The 22,141-nt window shown below is 47.8% G+C and overlaps 1 protein-coding gene across 9 annotated transcripts in view; it reads right to left on the bottom strand.

Moving 5' to 3' along the window:
* LOC105023069 (spectrin beta chain, non-erythrocytic 4) overlaps positions 1-22,141 on the bottom strand; it is a 61,797-nt gene that overhangs the window by 21,122 nt on the left and 18,534 nt on the right. For 7 of the 9 annotated variants that reach the window (XM_020050063.2, XM_010891962.3, XM_020050068.2 and 4 more), the window contains exons 9-19: positions 20,834-21,021; positions 19,534-19,651; positions 19,178-19,336; positions 18,619-18,921; positions 18,232-18,382; positions 16,970-17,840; positions 16,701-16,838; positions 14,618-15,374; positions 12,886-13,088; positions 12,021-12,111; positions 8,022-8,168 (exon numbers count right to left, since the gene is read on the bottom strand). In XM_020050063.2, the coding sequence (XP_019905622.2) occupies positions 8,022-8,168; positions 12,021-12,111; positions 12,886-13,088; positions 14,618-15,374; positions 16,701-16,838; positions 16,970-17,840; positions 18,232-18,382; positions 18,619-18,921; positions 19,178-19,336; positions 19,534-19,651; positions 20,834-21,021 (3,126 nt within the window). Of the gene's footprint in view, positions 1-8,021; positions 8,169-9,462; positions 9,889-12,020; positions 12,364-12,885; positions 13,089-14,617; positions 15,375-16,700; positions 16,839-16,969; positions 17,841-18,231; positions 18,383-18,618; positions 18,922-19,177; positions 19,337-19,533; positions 19,652-20,833; positions 21,022-22,141 lie in introns of those variants that run through there. The other 2 variants (XM_020050083.2, XM_010891963.3) reach the window with 2 other exon arrangements.

Genomic DNA, 22,141 nt, shown 5'->3' with positions numbered 1-22,141 from the left:
TACACTTTAGGCATTTAGTTACATCATTTTATTAAGAGGTTTTGGAAATCTGTAATCAATACAATTTTGTATTTTATGTGGACCTGCTCATGAAAATGTGTTGATTAGAAGGTCCTGCGTGGAATGCATTTAAAAGTATCAGGAAATAATATCACGAAAGCAAGAAACCAAATTAAAATAACAACCACAAAAATTAAACAGATGGCAAAGAAAAAAATAAGTATGCCATATCAAACATCTGTTACTAGATGATAATTAGACAGAGTGGCTACTGAATTTGTCCAGTTGTGTCCATGGAAACTATTGAGTCAACATTTACTCTATGTGTGATGGCCTGGAGGCAAAATCTGTCTGTGGGACCATACACGTTGCCAATGGCGACCAGGACGACCAGGAATAGCCATCAATGAGTGTTTTAAAGGGACAATATGTAAGATTTTTTTATGTACAGCTAGCATGAAAATAAACAAAAATGACCAGTAGACAACTGGAGTTAATACTTTAAGTTATGTTACAAATAATATATTTCTACAAAATAAATCAAAATAACTATTCCCCATTTAAACATTCTCACTAGACAGTCTCTCAGTTTGTCATTCTAATTCAGAGGCTAATCTCAGCTGTAGTTAATGGGCCCCCAGTTTTGGCCAAAAATGTTGAATCAAAATTAAATGTATTTAAATGTTCTGGTCAAGGCAAACTGTATTACGTGATTTACCAGCGCCCTTCCTTAACTTTGCCATAGACCAACACGTGGAGAACAGTATATTTTTGTAACAACTTATTGAAAATAAAAAAAACTGAAGTACATAAGGATATAGGCTCTTTATTCTGTGCTTTGTAGAAGCACTTGCGGGAGCAGACACAACCATGGGCACCCATTGGGATAATTAATAATGTAGCATTGGTATCTCTAACATTTTTAGAAAGGGAGGGGGTCTGAATATTGTCCATTGGCACTATATTTGATGTACTCAACACTCATACACCATTATGCTATATTATCACATTTATATTTAATTGTATGTCAATTATTTATAGATTTTGTGTTCTGTTCTGTTGTATTCTGTTCCTGTATGTTGTCTACCAATAACATAACCAATACATCATGTACAATTCTGTCTGTGTGTACACTGATCAAAAAATTAAGGGAACGCGTAATCATCAAAGTATAACACCAAGTCCATTAAACCTCAGGGTTATCAAATCTGTCCAGTTAGGCAGCATAAGCGATTGTTTTGGTGCTAATAAAAGTGGCAAAAGGTGCACTGGAGAGGCAACAGCAAGACAACCCCCAAAAAGGGAATGGTTTTGCAGGTGGTGGCCACAGACAATTGCTCACTCCTTATCCTTCCTGACTGATTCTTCTCTAGTTTAGCATTTTCCTAGTGTCCTTGTCACTACTGGTAGCACGAGGTGGTACTTGCAGCCCATTCAGGTTGCACAGGCAGTCCAGCTCCTCCAGAATGGCACATCCATACATGCCATTACAGTAAAGTCTCAACAGCATGGCGGAGATACCAGGAGATGGGCCGTTACATGGGGAGAGCTTGACAGGGCTGTAGAAGGGCATCAATCCAGCAGCAGGACCGGTATCTGCTCCTTTGTGCGAGGAGGAACAGGAGCAGCACTGCCAGAGCCCTACAAAATGACCTTCAGAGGGGCTACTGGTGTGAATGAGTCTGACCAAACAGAAACAGACTCCATGAGGGTGGGATGAGGGCCTGGCATCACCTAGTGGGACCTGTGTTCACAGCCAAGCACTGTGCGGCTCAATTGGCATTCGCCAGAGAATAGCAGAATTGTCAGGTCCGCCATTGTACCTTCTGTGTACCTTCACAGAGCAGGTACATACTGAGCACATGAATGAGTCTGTAGACACTGTGGTGAACGTTATGCTGTCTGCAACATCATCCAGCATCACGGGTTTGGAGGGTCGCACAGACCTCCATGTGCTAGCCAACGGTACCAACGGCGACTACTGTTAGGTACTGGGATGAAATTCTCAGACCTATCGTCAGACCTCATGCTGGTGCAGTGTGCCCTGGGTTCCTACTGGTGCAAGACAATGACATTATGTATCAGTGCATCCGACGCCACCAAGTAGCTCCACAGACTGTCCAGGAGGTCACTGATGCCCCGATCCATGTCTGGGAGGAGATCCCCCAGGAAACCATCCGCCGTCTCATCAGGAGCATACCCAGACGTTGCAGGAGTACCCACAGGCACGTGGGGGCCATACACACTACTGAGTCACATTATGAGTTGCCATGATGAATTTCACGCAAGTTGGAAAGGCCTGTGGTTTCAATTGTTTACTTTGATTTTTACTTCGAGTTTGAATCCAGCCGTCAATCGGTTGTTGATTCTGGTGTCCATTGATCGTTGTTACGTCACTTTCCGCTCAATGAATGACACAATGTACAGTAAAGATTTTCATCTTTAATATATTTCATTCATTGCGACCGGATGTGTGATTTAAGTGTTCCCTTCATTTCTTGGAGCGGTGTGCTTACCGAATAAAATGTCATTTTGACGCACAGTGTGTCTCTCTGTGTGATTTTCTCACAGATGACATAGACTAACTTGTAAACCGCAGCTTCCTCCTGCCACCTCTCTCATCCCTCCTTTTTCCTCTTCCTATCCTTCTTCCTCCGCCCCTGACCCATCTCACTCACACTCCCTCCTCCTTCTCCCTCCTCCCTTTAGATCTAGCTCTCTCCGGGCTCCTCCCTCCCCCTTTCTGCTGTGTACTGGGGGTCTAGAAGGCTTTGAGTCTTATCTCTCTGCCTGCTCTCTGCTCACTCAGCCCCCTGGCTCATACAGCCTTCACACTGCAGCGCCGGCAACAACATAGGGGTCAAACCCTACTGCCAAGGGGCTTCACAGAAGAGTGCAATCGTGTGTGTAGAAGGTTAGCCTTGGGATTCCAAGGGCATAACAGATGGAGATTTAATTAGAAAATGCAGTGGTGATGTTGTTGTTATCTCTATTAATATAGCGTCAGGGTAGCTATTAACAATAATGTTGAATGCTATTCACCATACATACCCGAGATAACAGACACACACAGACACACACTCAAATTAAATAGTGTCACCATTGTTACTTGTCTCGGTGGTTCTTGACAAAATAGGTTGAGGGAAGAGTGAGATTCACGTTGTTAATTAGATAACAAGGCCAATTAATGATCTGAAAAACATGGGGAAGGGGAAGAGGGAACATGACCCTATTGGGCTTTATATAACAGGCAGCTTCGAGAAAAGCAGTGGCAGGCCTCATTTATAACCATTTGTTAACACTGCAGTCTCAAGCAGACTCAAGCAGCTTCAATTCTTTAAAGTATGTCCAGCAACTCAGTTGTGTTGCTGGTTAAATAAATTGAGTGGGTTGATACCGGTGCATGACATTTTATTTTTAAACTACAAGCCTTGTATGATGTTTCTGTATTTGGCCTGCCAACTAGGCCCACTGCCTACAGTATATCAGAGTTGTCCACCTACAAGATGTACAGATGCTCAGCGCTTACGCCACTTCCTGCTGGTTTCACTTCCTGGTGGTAATCATTTTCTGGTTCCAATGAAATGGGAGAGAAGCAGGACAAACAACCTACACACATGAGGTATGTGGTGAGGGGACAGACTGTTGCCTAGCGACAGCTTCAAGCACAGCCACATATCTCTTCACTTGGCAAGGTCACACCTTCCAACAGCTGTGAAGTCAGTGACGTGGGGAGAAAGTACACAGCATAAAACAAGATAAAAGACCTTAAAACACATTTCCTGCTACAAAGGTGGCTGCTATATTAACAAACAGGAAAAACAGAGAGTCCTAGACCTTTCTGTATGCAACCGGTTTGAGTAAACTGTTAGAGAACACAGCTCAGATTTTGAAAATCCAGAAGAGGGTGATCATTTTCTCAGACCTAGCCTAACTCAAAGCCAAATCATCTGGAATGATGACATCACAGCTAGAGCTCCCTTAGGAGACATACAGGTAGCATTTAACTCAATGACAAAGTCAATAAATTCACTCTACGAAACAGTCAATAGATCATCTCTTTTATATTGTCTCTTATATTTTCAACATTTTAGTCATCTTATCCAGAGCGACTTAAATTTAAAGTCCATTCATTTAAAAAAAGAAAATGTCAAAAGCCAGGAGAAACATCCATAAACTCAGTAGTTGTAAATTACTCTACAAAAACAGATTTTTGGCAACAGTCGGAGCTGGGATTAGTTCCAAAAGCAACAGAGACGGTGGCTGTAAAGACATCTCAAGGGCCCAGGATTCCAGGCGACAGACCTGCAGCACAATGGAGGAGTTGCAGGGGTTTAGTGAGGTTTGGTGCAAGGGTTTGGTGTATAAACTGGCACTATGGAACCTCAGCCTAAAATGATGCACATGTCACTTTGATGGGGTTGATATTGAGCTCAAACAAGGGACCAATTGGCCTCCAGAACCTCAACCTCCACGCATCCCAGTGCCCCCACTTTTAAGCACCCCACCGACTCATGGCAGGCCAAAAACTCCTTAGTGACACTTTCAGAAAGAACAGACACTTGGTAACCCACAGAAAGAACAGACACGTGATAACCTGAATGGCTTGGCCAGTGGCTCACTAGGCACGCACCACCAGGTGGACATTGCTGTGTTCGATTATCGATTACAAAAGGTATTGGGGAATTATGTTATTTGTCGGCTTATTGATGCTTGGGAGAATCTGCATCGCCCAATGATATTTCTCTTATTGCTTTGTGTTTAGAACCACTTAATCCAGGCTCCACATTGATTTACAATGACCATCTCCATTCACCTTCTCTTGTTAAAACACTACGATAAGATTAGGATGGAAGGGAAGCGTAGTAGTACTTTTATAGTAGTACAACAAAAAATAAATCATTACCAGTTGCAAAGAAATCGTGTTAAAGCTCTGGAGAAAACGTGAATAAATAGAGACATTGTTTTCAAGCAATGGACTAATAAACTGGCTGATACAGACCTGAAAAACATGACCACACATTCCATAAAGTTAGCTAGAATGCCAAGCTAACTAGCTGTTCTTTAAACCACACAATGTGTAACTAGTTGTCATCTAGTTATCTGCTAAGGTTACCAATCTTCATGAACACATTGTTTCTGCCATTTCCTTTTGTCTCATTTAAATTTTACATTTTAGTTAGAAGTTCACACATAAATGTTAGTGCGATCAACTTAAGATAGCTAACTGAACACTGTAATAGCTACTACACTACTACATTGATTAAAGTGTCCTATCAGCAAAGTCAGTCCTAGTAGGAAGAAGGAAAACTATTTATGCTAAATCTGGCGAAACCAGATACACAATATTATGATATTGATTTTAGCTAAGTAGGCTGAACTATTCAAGAAAAGAGGCTACTCAGAGACATATCTGGTATGCTTTACTTGCTCAACGTCCATGGATATTATGAACAGTGCGTATAGCTAACAATGTATGCATGGGGTTGCTCTGCATTTTAGCTTGTGAAGCATAGACATAACCATCAACAACTCAAGTACCAAGATTAATCCATAACGTCAATATGATATTTTAAATTATAATCCAATAGGGTCAGGGATCCAAAGCCCCAAACACAAGGGTTCCAATGAGACACACACACGTTACAGTGATTCCATGATTCATTCAGTGTGCTTTCCTCTGAGTGTTTATTTTGTTTTCCCACAAACGCTACGCTGGAGTCCCACAGCAGCCAACAGTGTTTGTGTTTGCCTATGCTACATTGCTATCAGACATTTAGCCAATCATTCTTCACTTCGAAAATGCCTTACTGTATACCAAGCTAAATAGCATGCTACTAATTAATCTAGTGATAGAGGTGGATGTGATTCAACGCAACCTTTCCTTGGACAGAAAGCACAAAACAATCTATAGCGTCTACCCGTGTTTCATCTCAATCCATAATGGATCATAGCAGCTAGACTCAGGCTCGATGACGTCACCACTGTTACACTTCTGTTTATACGTAGGCTTCACAGCCTCCATGCTTCCAAATCCACTTCAACAGTACATATACCCACAGTGTTTGGTGGAGAAGCTTTTCCACTCAGTTTCACGCAAACCATCTAGTTGGGTCATATTCCGTTAAGGGAGAAGAGACTAACAGGTTCTAACGATCTGCGTCTGAGCAGTTCACTGTACCTGTATTACTTGTCCTGAAGTCATTATCCCGGCAATATAAAAGTCTGAACCAATCTGAAAGACAGGCAGGGCCACAGATATGACGCAGTGATGTAACCGACGGAGAGTCTCGGGGAAAGCCACTCGCGGTGAGCTCATGCGGCACATCGGGGCATCTCAGGCTTCATGGCAGCTCTCTGAGACTATTCACTGACAACATCATCTCTAACGGCTTGTGCTTGTGTTATTCCACCAAGGGATGGGGAGAAAGTAGGATGGCTGAAGTGCGAGTCTATCGCAAGAATTCAAACAAAATGGAGGACACTAAACCATGCTTGAACATGACCACGTCAGCTGCAACTAGTTAACTGACGTGAAAACACGCAGGATTCTCTAAAAATAGTGTGGTGGTTCAATGAAAGCACTAAAATGATGCCAACTTGGGAGATAAGTGGCCAAGAACGTGACATGTACAGACTTTCCATATGGTGGACGTGTCAATTAAATGTCATTATACTTGAATGTCATTATACTTGGTTGTTTATAATGAGAGAGCAAAAGTGAAATGACACTAACTAGACCCTATCCCCAACCACCACAAACACAGAACCCCGGTTCCACCACCCCAGAACCCTGGGCCTAGCCCCCAACCACCCCAGAACCCTGGGTCCACCAACCTAACCACCACAGAACCCTGCCCCCCCCAACAGCCACATATCCCTATGCCAACCACCCCAGAACCCTATGCCAACACCCCAACCACCCCAGAACCCTGGGCCTACCCCCCAACAACCACAGAACCCTGGGCCCTCTCCCCAACAACCACAGAACCCTGGGCCAACCCCCCAACAACCACAGAACCCTGGGCCAACCCACCAACAACCACAGAACCATGAGCCCTCACCACAACAACCACAGACCCCTGGGCCAACCCACCAACAACCACAGAACCATGATCCCTCACCACAACAACCACAGAAACCTGGGCCAACCCCCCAAAAACCACAGAATCCCTGGGCCAACCCACCAACAACCACAGAACCATGATCCCTCACCACAACAACCACAGAAACCTGGGCCAACCCCCCAAAAACCACAGAATCCCTGGGCCCTCCCCCCAACAACCACAGAACCATGAGCCCTCACCACAACAACCACAGAAACCTGGGCCAACCCCCCAAAAACCACAGAATCCCTGGGCCCTCCCCCCAACAACCACAGAACCATGAGCCCTCACCACAACAACCACAGAAACCTGGGCCAACCCCCCAAAAACCACAGAATCCCTGGGCCCTCCCCCCAACAACCACAGAACCATGAGCCCTCACCACAACAACCACAGAAACCTGGGCCAACCCCCCAAAAACCACAGAATGCCTGGGCCCTCCCCCCAACAACCACAGAACCATGAGCCCTCACCACAACAACCACAGAAACCTGGGCCAACCCCCCAAAAACCACAGAATCCCTGGGCCCTCCCCCCAACAACCACAGACCCTGGGGCAAACCCTTAACAACCACAGAACCATGGGCCAGCCCCTCAATAACCACAGAACCCTGGGCCAACCCCCCAAAAACCACAGAACACTGGGCCCTCTCCCCAACAAACACAGACCCTGTGGCAAACCCCCAACAACCATAGAACCCTGGTCCAACCCCCTAACAAGCACAGAACCCCTGGTCCACCACTACAACATCAGAGCATCTAACTTAGTCTCACCATCCATTACCATCAGCCGATGCCCTCATACCATCAATTATAATCAGACCATGGCCTCATCCTCTTCCTGAACATCGGCCCCATGTCCTCATCCCAGCCTCAGTGTAGAACGTTAGCGGTGCTGTACACTACTGTACTCACCCTCTCGATCTTCTCCAGCCACTCCTTGTTCTGGGCCAGCTCAGCCATAAAGGCCTGGTGCTTCAGCCACTTCTTGTGCAGCTTCTGTGTCTCATCGCGGGACGTGTCACGAGCCATTAGCATCTTCTCTGCCACCCAGTCTCCAAGCTGAAAGGGACAGAGCTTTCAGCACAGGAAAATCATACCACTCATTGTACTCCCATCTAGATAGTCAATATAGGTTATTTATTGCATTATAAACTTGGTGCTTTGAAACCTGTATGCTAATTGGCTAATAGCCATGGCATATGTTAGCAATAAGGCAAGAGGGGGTGTGGTATATGGCAAATATACTACTGCTTAGGCAAAACGAAACACAGAGTGCCTGGACACCACTAACCCATGGTATATTGGCAATACGTCCCTGAGATGCATTAATGTGATTATAAACCAGATTCCAACACAACAAAAGTAAAAAGTGATGTGATGTCATACCTGTGGTATGTTGGAAACCGGTTTTTAAAAGTCATAAGGCATCACAGGGTTTCATGCTCCATTACCAATATACCACGGTTCACCCTTTGTCCAGGCACTCTGATGCGTTGTGCCTAAGAAAAGCTCATATCCGTGGTATACTAGCCCTATAGCACACTGCCTGGGCCTTATTGCTTAAATATAATAAATATATGTAGCCACAAGTCTGCACACACAAGCAGACACACACCATAACTAGATCCAAACACACCCCAACAGTTATTCAGCCTGAAGAATAAGACAAATGCAAAATGGGTAAAAAGATTCTTACACAAAATAAATAACATAAACAAAGAGGTCAAACACAGGCACACTGAATGTATATGTAAAAAACGACTGGTGCTCTCTGGGAACAAGACAGGTTTAGCTGATCATGTAATTTTGCATTTATTCCTTGTTATTGGTATGTGTACTAGGTGTACAGCATATGTTAATGTTGTACTTTCATATTTACAACCATCTGCATTACAGAAGAGGAGCCGTGGGCATGTCATTATTAGTCTACGTTATTGTGACAAAAACCATTTGGCTTGAAGGTCGAACACAGGGCACGTTTAACAATCCATGGATGACACGTACAGTATGACAAACACACGTGTACACACCAGCATGCACATGGTAACAGGAGTTGACACAGCACCGAACGGTCACAGACACACACACCCACACACACACACACGTCAACACAAGCACATAAAGCCCTGGAACATTAGGGGGAACAACATGCTAAGCTAACCAAACACAACAAAATGGCCCACAAATACTCCTTTCCATTCGACATCAACAGAGCATTAAACATCAGAAGAACAATATCTCTTCCTGCTGCCTGCCACCCACATATTTCCACCCCCGTCCTCCAGATCGGTCTCTCCCGTCCTCGACCGCTACTCCCCCTGACTTCAGCTAACGGGAAATGTGTTCCATTTACCGGCAGGCGGCATTTAACGGGATGGGCTCCGAGGGTCTAGACAGCTGGCCGAACGTACCCTCATCCTTGACCTACCCGTCCAGGCTGATAAAAAACACAAAGCCCCACGGTCAGAGAGACAAGAGGGCGGCTAGAGGAATCCCCAAAACAGAGCAGCAAGGCAAAGCCTCTCCTAAAGACAAGACAACGCTGATGATGCCCCAGCCTCTCTGCTGCTGTGTTGCCGTGGCGCGTTCCGTGGCGCGTTGCCGTGGCGCGTTGCCGTGGCCGGTATGTTCAAACCGGAACGAGAGAGAGAGGGAGAGAGAAGGTGGAGGCAGACCCGGGCCAAGAGAAAGCCGAGCGTGAGAATGAGTGACAAAATATATCCGGAAAACAATAAAATGGCAGACTGTAAGAGGCAGTTTGCCCCTCCCTATGCACCCTCTTCTCATCCCCTCCTTCACCCCGCCCCCCCCCCCACCCCCACCCCCCCCACCCACACTGAGCAGGCTGGTGGAGGACAGGCGGGGATTGGGAAGCATCACCAATGGCCTGAAGGCTCAGTGGATGTGGTTAGTGATGCTGTGAGGAGAGGGAGGGAGGAGGGAGAGGAGGAGGGAGGAGGGGGCTGGCGTGTGATAGTGTCGAGGAGGGAGGATGAAGATTTTGGCTCCAAGGAAATCCACAAACGCTTGTCTCTTTCGTAGCACCTCACACCTACTCACACGCGTATTGTCAGTCTTTCTGTCTCCACCCCCAGCCACTACCCTTTCTCCTTCTGCCTGCATCTCTCCCTCGCTCCGTTTTCCACTCTGCTGCAGTCTGGCCTCCCCTAGCTGCACAAGGCTGTGTGCCTGGCTGTAACCAGCCCAACACCACAGCCAGTGCTGCAGTGACCAAGCAGAGCAAAGGAAAGGAATGCATGCACTGGATCAAGTGAATGAAGGAGAGATGTGGGGGGGGGGGAGCAGCAAAAAGAGAGAGAAGGGGACGGGAGGGAGGGGAGATCCAATGCTGTTGTGATGTGTCACAGAAAGCCGAAAAAGAATGCTCTGCGCTTAAAATGACAGGACTGAGCAGGTCGAAGGAGACCGGAGGACAGAGCAAAACGGAGGGAGGAGTTGGGGCTGGTACAGTTGTTGTTTGATATTTACTGCTCATTCATTCAAAGGGTCCACGGCATATTCTTCTGATGCCCCAATTGTTTTCATCAACCTCCTCCCAGAATCTTGATCTCTGTTGGCAGGGCCTTACCCCAAAGAGGTCATCAGGGGGTCAAAGGCAGGCATCACCCCTGGGACTGTAAATGGATCTGGCCCATGAGACTGGGAAGCAGCAGAGTACGGGTGATAAGGAATGACACTCATCAAAGGGACCACAGCGTCCAAGTCCCTGAGATATTCCCATATAGTGTCACCAAGCCTCCACCTCCCCATGGACCCATCTGAAGATCTCATTATAATAGTACAGGACAGATGCAGGACACAGAACGGATCCATCTCAAAGGCCCTTTCCAGAATAGAACTCCTTTCCTCACACTATTCCATTTCCCATAATGCATTTCATAGTCATGTTGCCATATGAGGCACATAAAAAATGTAGCCATAAACATGTGAAACAGCAAAGTCTAGATTCCAGCTAGATTTCAGCTCAAAACATTTTTGTGAGGAAAGAAAAGTGGCACAGTGTAATCACACAACACACACAAACAGCACATAGCTCTTTTCTTGTCAGGCCAGTATGGCTGAATCACGAGCATGCAAGATCCAGAACCCTTCTTCAAGGTTCTGCACGTTATTATGAAGTGTCACAGCGTTTGTCACTTGTAGGGTTGAGGCACATGCAGGGAGGGAAGCCTTAACCCTCACACAGTGCCCTCCCCCTGAATTAATGATGACGGAGGGGCTGGTTAATAATTCAGTGCAAGGCAGAAGGAAAGTTAGAGAAACTAAATAAAGCTCTAGGTATGGGCGACCCTGTGGCATACTAAAGGACCCTGCTGAAACCGGAGCCGGGCACTCTGGGTGTTGGCTACTGAATATGGTTCTGCCGACCCAAAGCAACACAGCACAGTTCAAACCCGACCATCCAAGTTGAGTCCACCCCAGTGACCTATCATCTCCCTTCACAAACACATGACAGCTGAATGGCAGGTGTCCGCCGACTATCGACAAACATCCGTCTCCGCAAATGGCTTTGCCAGAAGCTGACCATCCAGTCGGGGAAAGATCCAAAAGGCCAACAACCACTCAGATTAAAACCTCAGGAGTTTGTCACTCACATCCTCAAGTAAAACATCTTGCACAGCAGCTGCCTGGCTCAAATCCCTCACCTTTTACCCGAAAAAAAAACTTTGTCAAGCCCAGATTTATAGAAGGGAAAGGCTCCCCGTGGGTCATTCAGGGGCCATTCTATTTCAGGTAAGCAGAGTTCCAGCTTCTCTCTAAAGGATCCTGGAGCACACTACCAATGTCGAGGTTAGCCTAAAGCCTGACCCCCTGTGGTCCCAAACGCAGCCTGGTCCTACAAAGCCCTGGGGGAGGGGGTCCATTGATTTGACATATGCTGTGTCCTACCTCGTGGCAGTCCTGTAGTAACCTCTGTAGGCCCCACTGACCATTAAGCTTCTCCAGCCACTGCTGGGCCAGCTCCCGGTTCTGGTTGCCTCTGTTGTGGGGACAAACACAGTGACAGTCAATCACACACAGATGGACTCAGAGCGTCCGTCAGGCCACCGGCGTCCGCTACTTCAACAGCTGCCCGCTGACACAACAGGGAACAGACTGCAGTGACAATGAGTCCACAGTGAAAGCAGCCCGGCCGACGTCGTCATCTAAATCTCGACGCTTTTGTTGGGGATGGAGAATGGGACACGGGGTGTACAGGCCCCCGCCGCGCCACACCCATCAGGATGAATTTCACGGCGTGCTGTCAAGGCGAGCATCAACGGGTGGAGTTTCTTTTCATCTGCTTTTGCTTTGTCTTCCCTGCGGAACACTGAGCCTGTGAGGCCCACTCTACACAGACCAGTCCATTACAGCAACAGTGCTGTTTACCCCTGTTTCAAGGACAAACAGTGTGATGTTGTACAGTATGCGAGTATTAATAATGGATTCATACATTTTCCCCCTTCAAACTTCAAAATGACCAATATACCCTCCCCCCTGTAAAGGATCAACAGACATTACTTGGGGGCTCTCTTACATAGCTACGGGGTTATAGTCCTGACAAAGCTTGTATACATTTTCTGTAAACATACATGTGTAATTATGGCAGAGACGAACATACCTGAAAGGCCAAAACACCTAGTTTGGTTTTTATGGTAAACTGCAGCAACTCTGTCCCTGTTCAGAAGGAGCGAATAAAACCAGACGTGTTTGTCCCCTCCAGGACCGGAGTTGGGCCACCCTGGACTAGGACAAGCCCAGGTCCTGAACCCACCTGGTGGCGAGGGTGTCCACGCGCTCCTTGATGCGGTCAGAGTAGATGTTGCTCTGGCTGATGAGGCTCTCTCCAGCCTCGATGACAGCCTTGATGCGGTGCAGGTTGAGTTCCATGGTCGTGGTGAAGTCCTTGTGCTTCTTGATGGCGGCCTCCACTGTCTCCACCGTGGTGGGGAGCTCAACGTGGGCCAAGGCTGACTCCTGGGGGGGGGGGGGGGGGACAGTGGGCAACGAACTGGGTCAGAACCACCAGGTGAACAATGGGTTATTGCCATACAAGACGTAAAATAGACGTAAAACTGAGAGAGGAAACGGGCCTGTTACGATAGGTTGTAAGATCATGGGTGGGTACTCTTGTGTGTGCAGAAGCTCTGCTCACATACAGGAGTGTCATGTCATGGAGACTACACTACATGCAAACTGTGCAGGTCCAATTTTGCTGAATGCTAACAAACTATAGGGCTATTGTACGTCAGGTTTCAGTCCAACGACTCTCACTTTCCCTGATCAATGGATGGCATGAATATAGCATTCCCCCCGGTCCTCTATGATTTAACACAGCTCTACAAAAATGACTGACCGAATTGTTGTTTTCAAACCATTTCCACTTGGAAAAAAGGCAGTCTGAGGACATTCACTATGAAAGACGAGGGAACTACCGAATACATATATCTACAGCACCCTGTTTGACAATTATTCAAGAAGAAATGCGTTGGCCCCTTGCACTGTGCCCACAGGGCCTAGCGGAGAACCGGGTCTGTGATGGCGGTCTGTTAGCAAACCAGAACAGACAAATGCCCTGACACAGACAGAGGTGGCGGAGGAGATGTACGCCATTCTGACATTTCCACTGGAATGGTGCTCTGCATGCAAAGACCCTGTAATGGATGTTACTGATCGAACTGGCGTATACTGAACGCATAGCACAGCCCATACATCACTACACACACACATACACACACACACACACACACACAGGAGGCCTTATACAAATACACACTGTGTCTGTCCATGAATATAAATAACAAGCAACATGCCAAAATGGGAAATGAGCTACACGCTGATATGCATTGTCCAGTACAAACGCCCACACAGTGCCCCTCCAGCCGGAGAGTCTAGTACAGAGCCCACTCCAAGGTGCCACAGTTGGGGCTCCATCACCAACAGAGCAGACAGACATTCAGTGACTAGCTTCCCTGCCAGACTGCGGGAAGGCAGGTCTACTGTGGGTTCTGGCTCATGCTGTCATATCCAATATCTAGCAGGGATTTCCTGCAATAGAAGCACCTAAGGATTCTAGATTTGGGCTGGGGTCACACTGTGCTGGATCAGTCTTTACAGGCAATACTCCTGGAGTCCTCAGTGTCACTGCAGTCATATAACACTGGCCAAGCCCAGCACTATGCTTTCAGCCCTATTTAGGGCAGACGCTAAGTCCTGAATGCTAATTGGTTGACAGCCATGGTATATGAGACTGTATACCACAGGTATGACATCACATCATTTTTTTTACTACTCGATTGCATTGGAAACCTTTCCTCCATATCTAAGGCAGTCACAAGCCCTCAAACTACATGTTGAATTTCCTCATCAATTCTTGCAGTGGCCGAGTGGATCAGCGCACTGAATGGTCACTGGTTTGATTCTCAGAGACAACAAGGAAAAACTATTCCCAAGCGAAGGTGCATAACGTTGGAGGTGAGCTGAATGAAAAAACTATTCAAACTGGCCTGGTTGTTGAGGAAGGCCTCTGCCTGCTTGACGTCTCTCAGGAAGAGATGGAAGATGTGCGCCTGCACCAACACCTCCCGACGGCTCTCCCACATCTCCAGGAGCTTGTTCCAGCCCACATCCAGCTTCTGGAGCCACTGCTGCAGGGCTGCATAAGGCAGGGGAGCCTCCTCGGCCTCCAGGAGCTCGTTGACCGCCTGCAGCCTCTCGTAGTCTTCCTCATACCTCCCGATTTCCTCCTTCAGCGCCGCGTGGCGGTTGATCAGCCGCTCAGCCTCCTCCAGGGCGTTGGGCAGCTCGTCGCTGGCCGCCGCTGTCTGGGTCTGGACCAGCCACGTGAGGAAGGAGTCCAGGTCCTGAATGAACTGCTGCAGCCGCCCCGCCACCATCAGGGAGTCCTCGCACCCCTGCAGCGTGCGCTTCAGCTCCTCCCACTCCACGCTGATGCCCTCAAAGGGCACCAGGATCTCCACAGCCCTGGCCGGGTGCGCCACGGCCAGATCCTCTGCCTCCTGCTGCAGGTGGAGCAGCTTGGGCTCCAGCACGGCCAGGGCCCCCTCCATGGTGGTGAGTCGGCGCTGCAGGGCCAGAACCCCGCCCAGGTCGCTGCCCACGTACTGAGTGGCATCGATGGCCTTGCGCTTGTCCTGGATCTGGGACTTGATCTCAGCACACTCCAGCAGGTAGTTCTGGAGGCGGAGCACCGAGTCCAGGTGATGCTTCTTCTGCTCCACCATCTCAACGATTCGGTTCCACCTGAAGGGTTGGACGGGGGGGACAAGGGAGTGGAGACAGACAGACAGGTGGATAGAGGTAGGGGCAGACAGGACGATGTACGGTTGTAAAAGGGATGGGGTAGACAGACAGGTGCACATACAGACAGGTGTAAAGGGGTCGGGGGAAAAGGACAAACAGGTGTAAAGACAGACGATGGGTGGAGTAAAGGGGGTTGAGTAAAGGGGTGGAGTAAAGGGGGTGGAGTAAAGGGGGTGGGGAGGGTATGCAGGATCAGTTTGGAAGCTTAGATTTCACATTTAATAGATGTTGTGACTTCAGTTTAGTAACTAGAGAACAATTATAATTCATGTTGAAAATAATTTTATTTCCAGCATTTTCATTTCCAAACACAGCACATGAGGATTAAATCAATACTACAATTTATCAGTTGGTTTGATAAAATGCATTTGTTCAGTTCATTATAATTAGCATTTGTGTCATTTTGGCTATTTATTGACCCAGTTTGGGTCTAGCCGGTTTCCAGGCCAATAAATCTTGCTGCCATCCAAAAGAACGGGCATGATTCATACGCATTCAGCAAAGCATCTCTGACACAACATAACCTCCGGGCTTAAGGGCATCAGGATCATATAGACAATAGTAAAGGTTGACTTTGCCCACTCTTTAGGTTTGCTTAGTGTTTTTATTGTGTCACAGAGATTTAAATATCAACGAATGCTATAATTAGTCAGAACTAAATCCCTAACTGCTTGTGTCTGAGGCAGGATGTAGCAAAGCCAGCGATAACACATTTCGGACAGGTTGCTCTTGCACCCGGTGGGTCAAGCAGTCGACACAGATGGTCTCCCTGAGACAGGCTCCCTGCCAATGTCAGACGGAACAGAACTAGGACCACCGTCCACTGGCCTAGCCTGGACTCCGTTTGCCTGTGTCGACATGGTGCCGTCAGTGCGTCTGGTCCAACCAGTGCCCTTCAGTCCTGTTCCAGGCTTATCAGGAGGCAATATACATGTGACCGTCATGGCTTCTGTTACACCAATCTGGGCCAAATCAGCACAGTGGAACAGAAAAGTCTAATTATTATTCTAACCCCCCCCCCCACCTTGGCTTGTATGGAAGGAAATTAGCCAAGAATGAGGTAACTGGGCCACTTAGAAAAATATATATAACGCGTGCCCTACGCATCCGGTTCCATATGAGGAGTAAGACGATATAGTAAATAACCTTGATTGTGTTGTTGACCCTCAATCGGTTGAACGATCATTTACGCTAAGACATTGCAGGTATGTCACAATCACGGCACACAACACCGGCCCGCTTGACAAGCATTAGTGGGCCAGTTACCTGCTGTTGAGATGGTCCTGACAACCTCTGACCTCCGTAGAGCTGGGGTGACCACTGTCCAGGAGTTGCTGTACGATCTGGTTCACATCCAGGATCCTTCCCATCAAGCTGTTCATCTCCTGATCCAGGCTCTCAAACCTACCGGGAGGGAGAATGTGTGTTTCGAATGCATTAGACCCATCAGTCAGGAATGTTTGCTCTGTGACTGTCGTACAAGGCGAAGCTGAAGTCACATGACTCTAAAATGTTCCCCAGCTTTGGGGACGCACCTGTGGGCTACGACCTCCACGTCCTCAAGCCTCTCCGGTACCTCCATCTTGTCGAGCCACTGCTCCTTCTCGTCGATCCACACCTCGCAGGCATTGACCTCGCTGAACATGCGGTAGACAGCCAGCGCGTCGTGCAGCCACTGCTGCCTGAGGACGGCCACTTCGGCCACCTCGGCATACAGCTGCTCCGCCTCGCCCATCCTGGTCTGCACCTCCTCCAGTTCCCGGTAGTGCAGTGGCAGCGCCACCATGTGTTTGCGCAGCGTGACGACGTGCAGCCGGTGTTTGTCCACAGCCTCGCGCACACCCCGGTGCTTCTTGAGTAGCGACTGGGTGGAGTACTCGTCGTGGCCGAAGTCCTCGCTGGACACCAGGCGGTAGGCGTCCTGCAGCCAGGCTAGCAGGTCGTCCGTCTCCGTGCTGAACTGGAAGAAGTTGAGCGCCTCCTGGAGGTGGCCGAGCCTCTGCGCCGCCTGGTCCTCCAGCCTCTTCCATTCCGCTTTCACCTCCATGATGCGCTCCTGGATGCCACCCGTGCCGAAGCTCTTCTCCGTTAGGATCTGCTTGCCCTTTTTCATGGTCTGCTGGAGGAGGGAGCGGTGGGCCAGCAGCTCTCCGGCCAGGGTCTTGTGTTTCTGGAGCAGCCGAAGCACACTGCTCAGGTCCTTGCCGCAGGTCTGGGAGGCCAAGATGGAGCTCTTCTCCCGTATCCAGGCCTCAGACTCCTCCAGCTCCTGGAAGAAGGCCCAGAGGTGTTGAGACTCCTCCAGCTCAGTGCGGCGCTTGGCTGCCAGCTGCTTCAGCTCCTCCAGGCAGGTGCTGACGTGGTTGACCCGGTTACAGATCACCTGGGGGTCACATGGCTGGTAGCCTGAGGTGGAGACAGACATGGGACATGGCTCACTAAACACACTTTATTAGACTACATGTTTACATTGGACTGTATCTAAACACTCCATGATCTGCATCAGTGAACTGTTTTTAAATCTGTATTGCAAATTAACTTTGAGAGAAGTTAGCGGAGATCCCTGCTTGCCCTCTAGTGGGTTTCTGTGGAAGTGTCAGAAATATTTACACGGCTCAATGTGTAGGATTATATTTCACATGTTCTTAGTTCCATATCATATTCAAAACATTTGTTTTTAACGGTGCGTATTGACTGGACAAGAGGACCCCAACAGACACGTGACAAAACTGTTCGGTACCCCTCGTCCCACCGACCCCAGACACCCAGAGGGCGCGGTGGACACTAGGCGTCTTACCATCGATGGTAGTGAATTTGAGAGCAGCGGTGTTGAGTGTCTGAACCCTGTCGGCCTGCACTGCTATGTCGGCCTCCTGGAGGCTGTGTTTCTGAAGCAGGTCGTCCACCTCCAGCAGGTGCTTGCCGAAGTCTTTGGACAGGAGCTGGACCTGGTGGTGAGAAGGGACGTCGGTCACCTTCCTGACACACGCCATACATCCCCGACTGCTCTCACGGATTAATGTAATTTCATGTGTACCCGGCTGTCAGCCCACAATCTATGTCGCTGAGTCAACACAACGGAAGGTCCGAAATGTGTTCTAGCTAAGGAAAGAAAACACGAAAATCCATAGCCCAGATAAGACAACCGATTGGGGGTCAACCCTTATCTGTGTCCTTTTCTCACCTGCATGTCCTCCATCCAGTCAATCATGTAGACCATATCTTGGAAGGTCTTCTGCAGGGCTAGGTTCTTCTCCAGCCGGGCCTTCCTTCCAACCACCAGCTCCTTCAGCAGGCTCCACTGGCCAAGGATGTTCTCCTTGCGGGCCGAGATGCGCCGGATATCATAGTAACCCTCGGCCTCCATCTCCCCGGCCAGCTCCACCACCACGCCGATGCGCTCCTCGTAAGACGAGATGTCCGCCTCGATGGCATCATGCTTCTTCTTGGCCGCCTCCACTGCAGGCAGGTCGTAGCCAAAGTTGTCCTGGTGGGACGGGACATGAAAGTTGGGGAGACAGACGTTCAGTGAGCTACAGACACCTAACTAGGTTTTACTGATCCATGCCAGTGTCTATCCGCTGATGGTGTGAAATACTTTGCTACTGGTTCTAAAAGGAAATTCCCAAGACATTTCATTCTCAACCCACATGTATGGCACAGTTGCTGTAAGAGAGATATAATACGGCTTCAGTTTGTGATCAATTCCGGCCACTAATTGTGCTAGTTGTGTGGTTTTCTACCTGAGACACGAGGCGTTGGTTCTCGTTGAGCCAAGCCTGCCTCATGGTGGTCTTATGGTCAAACCGCTGAGCCAGCAGCTCCAGTTTCTCCTGGCGAATGAGCTCCTGCCGCAGGGCCACGCCTCGTTCATGCTCTGCCTTTTCCAGCCTTTCCCATGCCTAGCCAAAATAACAGAGGAATATTGATCCGGCGCAGCATGGCAAAAGAAATCTAACATAAAGTGGAGAACGTGTTCTTTTTTTTTTAAAAGCACCAGGCTGTGATGGAAAATGATCTAATATCTGGGCGAGACCTGTCTAGTCAGAGTCAGTCATTTAAGTTAAGTGCCTTTCCTACTTGGACCAGTGTTTGTTACCTTGTTGATGTCAGAGATGAGTTTCCCTTCATGAGGCACGTATGGCTTCTGGTTGTTAGCCCTCAGCTTGCTTTGGATGGTGAAGAGGAGCACCTCTAGGTTCCCTTTCTCTTGGAACCTGGCACAGGACCAAATGCATATTTCACTAGACACAATACTGGGCTCCAGGCACTGGTGTAGCGTGTTAACGACAATTTCAATTTTCTTTAACGAAATGACCTGGTGAAATGTAAAATAACAGGGATTATAGATTGATAACAGAAATGCATATGTTTCCTATTGTTAAATTACCTTACTCATCAATACATTATCCATGACAGGAAGGCTTGATTATCACAGCAAAGCCCATTATTACAAATGGCCTATAACTCCACACACTGACTAACTGTATATTCCAATTAGGACAGCTAAGTACTGAGCTCTCCCACGGGCATAGCCTGGCTGTGGTCATCAGCCAGTCAGAGTCATATGAGGGGTGACCACCTCTGGCACCCAGTGTGTCTGGGGCCACTCTGCTGGTTGAGAAGGCTCCAGACACCAGAGACACATGATCCAGTGTCCTAAGTCACATGATACGGAGCCTGGAGGTTTGCTGGAGGTTATGGTTGCATCTAAATACTGTAACTTTATACTAAATACCATACCATACCATCATCTTCCGCTTATCCTGGACCGGGTCGCAGGGGCAGCAGTCTAAGCAGGGATACTAAATACTGTAAGTTTTTGTACCAGATATATAAGTGTATCAGACAAATTAACTTGGAACTATAAACAGAATAAACAACTGATTCTCATCCTAAAATAGAGCAAAAGAAACAGATATTGCGGATGATGTGACACATATGAAAGGTTTTGACCCCCTACTGAACATGACTGGTATCATGTCCTTTTTTTGTAACCCTTTGTACCCCCCCCCGTTCTCCTCTATGCTGCTTAATCTTATCTAGTTGTTTCTTCCTCTCCTACCACAGGCACTTCCACTGGATTCAGGAGAGTTGAATATCACGGCAAACTCTCCTCCTAAGGCATCCACGTCATCCCGTCTTGTTTTTGCAAGAAGTCCCTGCTGCAATGCCTCCCCACCCTTCTGCGGATTCCGCTGTTCAATTTGCATCGCCCATGGGACTTCGTAGAACTCGTCAGCAAACGGCACGCTCAATACATAATCTGGACCGTATTGGTCAGTGCGGTGCTACAGAGAACATCTTAGACCTCCACACCAGCAAGGGAATCTACAGATCGAAAAGTAACTGGTGATCTAATGTATTGTTTTTGTGTGGTTTCCCCCACGTTCTCTTACTTGATGGGCTTCTCGATGGTGCAGTAGGTGGTAAAGGCTTGAAGCTGTTGCTGGACACCTGTTAAGGAGTTGGCAAACTTTTGGTTGCTGATGATGCCGATGGTCTTCTCGATCCACTCCAGCAGCTCCGTGGCCAGAGCTTCATATCGATCGATCATCTTCTGGCCCTCGATGGCATTATCCAGCACCTGGGTGGCACATCAGTGGATATATTAATCTATAACATGTGTACAAAACACTACAAAAAAAATACATTAAAAACACATGAAATACAAAAAGTGTGAGGCGGTACGGTCTGGACTTGCGTCCTTGCAAAAGGTAGGGAGGGGATACACTGTACCATTCAAATTTAAACTAACTGACAAAAACAACCACAGGCAATAACACTGTCTTTTACCCAATCAGCATGTTGGCATCAAAATGGGGAATTGAAACCATATCCACCTAGCATTACACACAACGTGGGAGGCATGGATGCAAGTGTACGCATAGTGTAGCGGTCCTGATGACTATGGCCTGATGGAATGTCATTAGAACGTAGATTCAGTGCCCAGGATCATGGATGCTGCACCTGTTCTGTGAATGGCCAAGTGTTGAAGTGATTGACAATCAGTTGAGATCCTTGGCTGTTTGTATTTATGCCACACAACAAGTAAATACAGTGGGGCAAAAAAGTATTTAGTCAGCCACCAATTGTGCAAGTTCTCCCACTTAAAATGATGAGAGGCCTTTAATTTTCATCATAGGTACACTTCAACTATGAGAGACCAAATGAGGAAAAGAAATCCAGAAAATCACATTGTAGGAAAATAAGTATTTGGTGAGTAACAAAAGTTAATCTCAATACTTTGTTATATACCCTTTGTTGGCAATGACAGAGGTCAAACATTTTCTCTAAGGTTTTCACACACTGTTGCTGGTATTTTGGCCCATTCCTCCATGCATATCTCCTCAAGAGCAGTGATGTTTTGGGGCTGTCGCTGGGCAATGCAGACTTTCAATTCCCTCCAAAGATTTTCTATGGGGTTGAGATCTGGTGACTGGCTAGTACACTCCAGGACCTTGAAATGCTTCTTACGAAGCCACTCCTTTGTTGCCCTGGAGGGATCATTGTCATGCTGAAAGACCCAGCCACGTTTCATCTTCAATGCCCTTGCTGATGGAAGGAGGTTTTCACTCAAAATCTCACAATACATGGGCCCATTCATTCTTTCCTTTACACGGATCAGTCGTCCTGGTCCCTTTACAGAAAAACAGCCCCAAAGCATGATGTTTCCACCCCCATGCTTCACAGTAGGTATGGTGTTC

This window comes from Esox lucius, chromosome 1, assembly GCF_011004845.1.
Source record: "Esox lucius isolate fEsoLuc1 chromosome 1, fEsoLuc1.pri, whole genome shotgun sequence".
NCBI classification, from domain to species: Eukaryota; Metazoa; Chordata; class Actinopteri; order Esociformes; family Esocidae; genus Esox; species Esox lucius.
The sequence above is the reverse complement of the archived record's forward strand: the minus strand, read 5'-3'. Positions and strand labels throughout refer to the sequence as shown.